This window comes from Pistacia vera, unplaced genomic scaffold, assembly GCF_008641045.1.
Source record: "Pistacia vera cultivar Batoury unplaced genomic scaffold, PisVer_v2 Contig664, whole genome shotgun sequence".
Taxonomy (NCBI): Eukaryota; Viridiplantae; Streptophyta; class Magnoliopsida; order Sapindales; family Anacardiaceae; genus Pistacia; species Pistacia vera.
Genome location: NW_022196517.1, coordinates 530,951 through 537,887, shown reverse-complemented (window position 1 = coordinate 537,887; position 6,937 = coordinate 530,951). Strand labels below are relative to the sequence as shown.

General features: G+C 31.8%; 1 protein-coding gene across 1 annotated transcript; it reads left to right on the top strand.

Moving 5' to 3' along the window:
- Positions 1-342: 342 nt before the first annotated feature.
- On the top strand, positions 343-2,183 carry LOC116112604 (RNA-binding protein 25-like). Its single transcript, XM_031398720.1, has 4 exons — positions 343-759; positions 1,413-1,523; positions 1,659-1,739; positions 1,845-2,183. The coding sequence occupies exons 1-4, from the start codon at positions 358-360 to the stop codon at positions 1,920-1,922; spliced, it is 672 nt and encodes a 223-aa protein (XP_031254580.1). The 5' UTR covers positions 343-357; the 3' UTR covers positions 1,923-2,183.
- Positions 2,184-6,937: the final 4,754 nt, after the last annotated feature.

The window sequence follows — 6,937 nt, the reverse complement described above, 5'->3', positions numbered from 1 at the left end:
GGAGTGATGAATATCATTTTGTGATATGGAATTCTATTAAAAATATTTTTTTTAAAAAGAAAAATTGGAAAATAATGAAATTCATTTAGAAATTTGAGAAAAAATAAGTAAATATTTTAAAACATTATTATTATAAACTTTAAAGTGATAAATAAGGGTATTATAGTCTTTATACTCAAGATTTGTTTTGCACGTTAAATTTTATTAAATTATGTTAAAAATATTGGGTGTGATTGTCATTTTTTTAAACCTATGGATGTAATGGTACTTAACACAAACCTCATTGGCGACAATGGTAATATCCCACAAAATAAAAACTCTAAAGCTACAGCCCTGTTTATAAGCACTTGTTGCAACATGAACAAAGCAGAGAGAGAAAGAGAGAAAGAAACAGCTCATCATTTCAAAGCAAAAGAAAAAGAGAAAGAGAGAGAGGAAGAAGAAGATAATAAAGAGAGAAAATCAACAAAGAAGAAGGGTTTCTTTTGCTGTCAAGATTGTTTGAAGATGTCTATAGAGCAACCCCAACAGAGCCAGAGCCAAAACTTGAACCAGTTAATGTTGCAGCAGAGCTCAGGTAGTCTCAGTTTCAACAGCAACTTGTCTAAGGAAGATGAAGAGATGTCGAAGTCTGCTCTCTCCACTTTCAGAGCCAAAGAAGAAGAGATTGAGAGAAAAAAACTTGAAGTAAGAGAGAAGGTTCAAGCTCATTTGGGTCGAGTTGAAGAAGAGACCAAAAGATTGGCCACGATTCGTGAGGTATCTTCATAAACCTTGCTTTTACTTTCTGGGTTTTAAGCAAGAACTAATTTTTCATGATTTGTGTGAGGAAGTTGGATTTTTTTGTCCTTTTTGGCTCAATTTTTGCAGAAATAAAGTGTAATTTTTGGGCCACTGGGGTTCTAAACTTGTGATCTGAACATAAGGGATGAAATTTGAGATTAAAATTATTGTATTAAGTAAATTTAGGCTTAATCTTTTGATTACAAAGGAGAAATGATTTATTTATTTGAAATTAAAGGGTAATAAACTATTTTTAAAGATAACGACGGTACTTTTTTGTTAAATCTGACAGTTAAAGAATTTTATACTCTAAAAGGAAAAAAGATTTGTCAGTTAAACTGAGTTTTATGTATACTTAGTAACAATAATACCAAATATCTGATGGGTTAAAGGAGCTTCAATGAAAGATTGTGAACCAAGTTCTGCCTTTTAGGCCACTTGAAACTGATAAATCTTTCGAGGGTTTGGTATTAATATTATTTTTAGTGGTTTCAGCCTCAAGCTGTTGTTGAAATGAGCAAATCATTTTACCCAAAAAAAAAAAAAATAAAGAAAAAAAAAAAATTAGAGTAAACATAATTGCTAACGGTTTTTGGGGTTTGAAATTAATAAAATTTTACATTTATCAGGAGCTTGAAGCGCTTGCAGATCCGATGAGGAAGGAAGTTTCTATGGTCCGGAAGAGGATCGATTCTGTGAACAAAGAATTAAAGCCTCTAGGCCATACCTGCCAGAAGAAGGTGAAGCTTCTCCCAAACCAAACTTTGATGCATGTTATGCAATATGAATTTACATGTTTATTGGTCAATATAATTGAAGCATCCTATGAAGATTTCAATTAACACCATTGAATGTGGGTTTATAATATGTCACAGGAAAGAGAATACAAGGAAGCCCTTGAGGCTTTTAATGAAAAGAACAAGGAAAAAGTACAGCTAATCACCAAATTAATGGAGGTTAGTTTCAATGTCTTTTCCTAGTAGAGATGGCAAAGGTAAATGTTGTAACCGTTTTTGTTTGTTTCGGATTATAACTTTACTTTCTTCTGATGGGATGAACAGCTGGTGAGTGAAAGTGAGAAGATGAGGATGAAGAAACTGGAGGAGCTGAGTAAGAGCATAGAGTCAATGCAACAGTGATATAGCCTAGTGCTGATAACTGATTAGGTTTGAGTGATGTATTTAAGATGACTTGTTATATTTACATATGGGTGTTTGGGGTTTGGTGTATTCTATGGTGTCCTTGTTTGTTTTTCAATTAGAATTTGTCGGAGTTTTAGCTGATTTAGGAAGGGAATTACCCTATAAACAGGTTTGTAACTAAATGCATGTCGACTCTGCTTTTCGTTTCCTTTTTATTCTTGTTCAACTTCGTAATGTCTCTTTTTAAGTTTTGTGTAATTTGGGGTTTTTTCCAAAGAAGAATGGGTCCATGATTTTCAGTTTGTAAACCAATTTGTGATCATAAAACCAAATTTTTTCATTCTTGCCTTTTTCTTTTCGAAGCAGTTCCAGTTTTTTGAAATTTCAGACCAAAACTGCTTTAACGAAGATTCCTTTTCGATATTAATGTTAAGACAATTTGTTCCAAGTTTCTTCCTTGAATCTTCTCTGAAATGCCGGAATAGTTCAGAAAGAACATTCAATGTTTAAGTGTTGAAGTTTTGAAAGTTTGCATCATTCTCTCTGGATCATGTCCTTTAAATGCAGATGGCAATTGCTTCAAAGAAGATTCTGTTCTATTGTTCATATAATATCTATCATCCACAAACACTATATTATACTCTTGCAAACTCAAAAGACATTTATGGGACCTTATCATTTAATTTTGTGGCTTGCTGGTCGTGTGGATGGCAAATGATTCGAATCATTCTCATAGCTGTTATGTTATTTTCCGAAAGTTGCTTTCAGATGCAACCTCCATAACGGTAATATCACTCTTTTAAGTTTTAACTCGTGGTGGTCCATCATCAATGTACTACTGACTCATCAACACTACTAGGTGAAAAACCTTCTTCATTAATCCATAATCTTCGAAATTTTCAGGAACCCAGAAATTTATTACTCTTTGCCGGCTTTAGAAAATAACCATAGTTTCTCCTTAACTAAACGTAAAAGGGTGTCTACAGTTTGTGAATGTAGACGAAGGGGAAGGGGGGACATGGATACCTTATCTTCTAATTTGTCCTATTTGATGGACAATACCATAATACATGAAAATGATACCAACTCCACAGAGTACTTGTTCTTTCTATCATTTCCTGGACCATTTTAATGAAATTGCCAATTGAAATGCCCATTTGTGGCCTTAATTTCTCATGGGATCCCAAGTATCAAAACAGAACTAATTAGGATGAGATTCTATACAGATCTTGTTAAACATTCAGCATGACCACATTTTTTTCTTATAAAGAATAATATACAAACTCAAACGTTGACTTATTTTTGGCTCAATTATATTGGGGAAAAAAAAAGAAGGAATAGTACTCTTCTGTGGGTTGAGGTACAGTTTTATGTTTTCTCTTAATATTAGACAGAAGGGCCAACTGTTTTCAACAACTACAACTGCTGGCAAAAGATGAAATATTTCTTTCTCATTCTCTTGTATTAAAATATAACTATTTGACTAATAGATAAGACAACTTAGAATTGTATAAATATGCTACTTCTTCCAATAGAAACCTAAATAAGTGGGAAAAAAAAAAAAAACCCATATAATTCATCTAACAATCATGTGAAAACAGAGTAATGATTCAAGGCACTCATTTCCAATTAATAGAATTCCAAATTAAACAAGGGATTAACATAATAAATTAAGGGCTGTCAGGCGATAACAATTTAAGGTAATGGTAAAAAGGTAAGTTAAAAATTAGCCGACAATAAGGGGCAGAGTTGTCTATGAAAAATACAAAGTCTGGGACCAAATTATTGAGTTGGAAGCAAGTGTGCAATTATGCCACAAAGCAAAAAAGCATGACTTCAGCTATTGCACTTTTAGGTGCAGAGCATCTTATGAATTTAACTTTTCTTTTCTCTGTTCAGTGGAAACACCACAATTCATTCATTGCTAATAAAATTAGGTTTTTATTGTAAATCTCAATTTCATAAGTGGTTTCTTTGTCAAGCTTTTTGGTTTGAGATAAATAAAACCTGAAATTGAGATGGGGGTTTTAGCCAAGAATCCAGCCGACTCTTTCTGCTGCAAAGTAGTATCTTTACAATCTCATGCTTTTCCCTTTGTTGCTTTATAAAAGGACGGTTCTCCTATATCTTGTTAGCGACTAACAAGAGTTAAAAGAAAAAGTATTCCGATAATATTTCATTACACATTAATTTAAAAAAAAAAAACAATATTTTTTCAAATATTTATCCCAAATTTCAAAACAATATTTTTTTCAAATATTTATCCCAAATTTCATATCTTAAATAACTCGTTATTATATATGGTATTGACACATCATAATATTTAAATGAGTAATACTTTTAAAACTTTTGACAAAAACATTACTCATTGACATCGTCTTATTTGATGAAAAAATTTTAGTTTGAGAATCCTAGAATTACTTGACAAGTTAAAGTTTGAGAAAGGGAAATTGACCAAATATTACAAATGTAAACACCGATGATGAAAGGGAATAAAAACTTTTGTAGAAAAAATAACGTGAATATATTTATATTTTTTAAAAGGCAAATTTCACAACATTTTAAGTAAGTTTGTTTTGAGAATTTACCTTTACAAATCATTTATTTTGTATCCTATTCCCACGAATCCCAACATTGAGGCTAATAGATCCCCAAGATTTCACATTTTTTTTTTCACGTTCTGATAGTGAGAGATAGAATTTCAAGTCGTGTTATGGTGCCTGTAAAATTAGTTCACGAGCAATACTACAGTTATCGAAGAATAAATACCAAATTTATGCATCGAATGACGTGATGTTATTATGTTTTCTTAAAAAAAAATTCATAATTAATTGATGATTAGAATGACGTTACGTTATCCCATATATGAATTTGACGTCCATTCTACTATAACTGTATTATTTTCTAGAAACATATTAAATATAAAAGTAATCATTAAATAGCCAATGCTAATCCAGTAAATGCCTTAGTTTGCGTGAAATTTTGTGGAACAATAACAAACATGTTAAAATAGAGGTTATTTTTATTACTGCCTTTTGGGCTTCTTTTAGACTTTTGCATGTGAAAGCCCTGTTTCGTAAATTCCTCATTATGCTATTGGGCTCGCTGGCAAAATTAATCATCCAAATCCCTCTTAAGAACTCTCACCTTTAATTGTACCCAGATTCATTGGGCCTCTCTTCCGCCTTTTAATTTAGGGAATGTTGTCTACTAATTTGTGACTAGTTTTATTTTAACGGTGACAATGCGAACTAGATTAAGTGATGAATAAAATTTAAAAAAATAAAGAACATAAATGAATAAGAAAACTTAAAAACATATTAAAGAAATTAAAGAGTAGATTATAAAGAATAATTAAAACCAAACATGGTATATGATTAAGCATTAAAAGATTAGTTGAAAGACTTAAGAATCTGAATTTACAATGAAAACTTTCTTTTTGGAGTGCTTTTGAGTGGTTACATATATTAAAAAGAGTGTGGGAGGAGAAACTTAGAGAATTGGCTTACAAAAGCTTGGTTTACAATAACCGACACTTACAATTTATAAAAAATTTATCATACTGTAACATCACACGAATACTATTGAGTTGAATCTTTGCTTTTTTTTTTTTTTTTTTTTTTAGAGCATCAAATGTCTCTTTGGTAGGGAATCTCTGACTCTTCATTTTTATGTCAAATATTCTCTTATTCGGATTTCAATTGAGAAGTTCTTTGGCCATTCTTCTTTTGAGAGAGAAGGTAATTTTGAACTGTTTTGAGTAAATTAGATGATTCCATAACAATCATCTTCATTGCTCTGGGAAAGATTGACTAAGGCACTAGAGCTTTAGTTAGATGATTCTTCCAACATCTTGGAGTTGAGAAAGAATAGTCTTGAGGTGGTCTTTAAGTTCTTGTTTTGTTTTGGCTCCTGCTAAGGACATTGATGCCACAATCTTTTTTGTATATTTGAGAGACAAAGTTGGATTTTTTTTTGGGACATGTGGGATGCATCATATTTATCCCACCACTTGACTTTAAATTTCCGGATCAAATTAGGGAGATTGCTAATATTTTGGACAATTTCATATTCTCATTGCAAAATCCATGAGAGGTGGAACTTTGCTGAGAAATAAAGTGATGGAGGGAAATTTGAATATGCTTCAGAAACTTTGAATTTTAGCTTGAACTCATTGAATCCTTCTTGGACAGTTGGGGGTAGGATTTCGGGAATTAATCCAAAATGATCCCACCATTGGGCAAACCAATTGGGAAATTTGAATAAAGTGTTTCTTTTGAAATAAATCATCAAGGAGTGCCTATGATGACTATTTTGGAGAAAAAAGTGATATGTTTCAAGGCCCTTGATAGTCCTAGTAATTATATCCAGGCGAATCAAAATTTTGGGAAATTTTTTTGAATTGGTTTGGATTGGATCCCCAATCAGAAGGACTAAGGATCTTTATGATATGAAGGGTTGAAGGAGTGATAAACCTTGGTCGGTTTTTATCTTCATAGTGTTTTAAACTTACAAGAGTCCGAATTAATAAGAATAAACTCATAAAATTTTTGAGTTTTCCCTAAATCTTCAGGGAAAAAATGAAAACTTTTTGGAAAAATTTGTTGAACTAATTGTTTAGAGTTTTCAAAATCATATCCATCTTTGAAAACCAAAAGATTTGAAACAATTCCTTTTTGAATATATTTTTGTCCTGGTTTAAGGACTTTTAATGGTGTAGTCGTAGGAACAAGTTCTTTGTTTTTTGAAAGAGCAATTTGAGCTGCCTTTTGTAGTTCACTTGATGAAATTTGTTTATATTGGGAAAAATTCTTGGGAACTTTTTGGAAAAGTTTGAGGATCTTTAAAATTCAAAATTTCATTTTTTGGTAAATTTGGTGTTAGCCCAATCATGGCTAGGGCTGCTTCTGGACTTTGCTGAAAAGAGTTTATCCAAGTCTGGATTCACTCTTTATTTGTTGGGCTCTGAGAAGAGCTTGTTGAGGCTATGCCTTTTCCTTTTGATTGTTGGG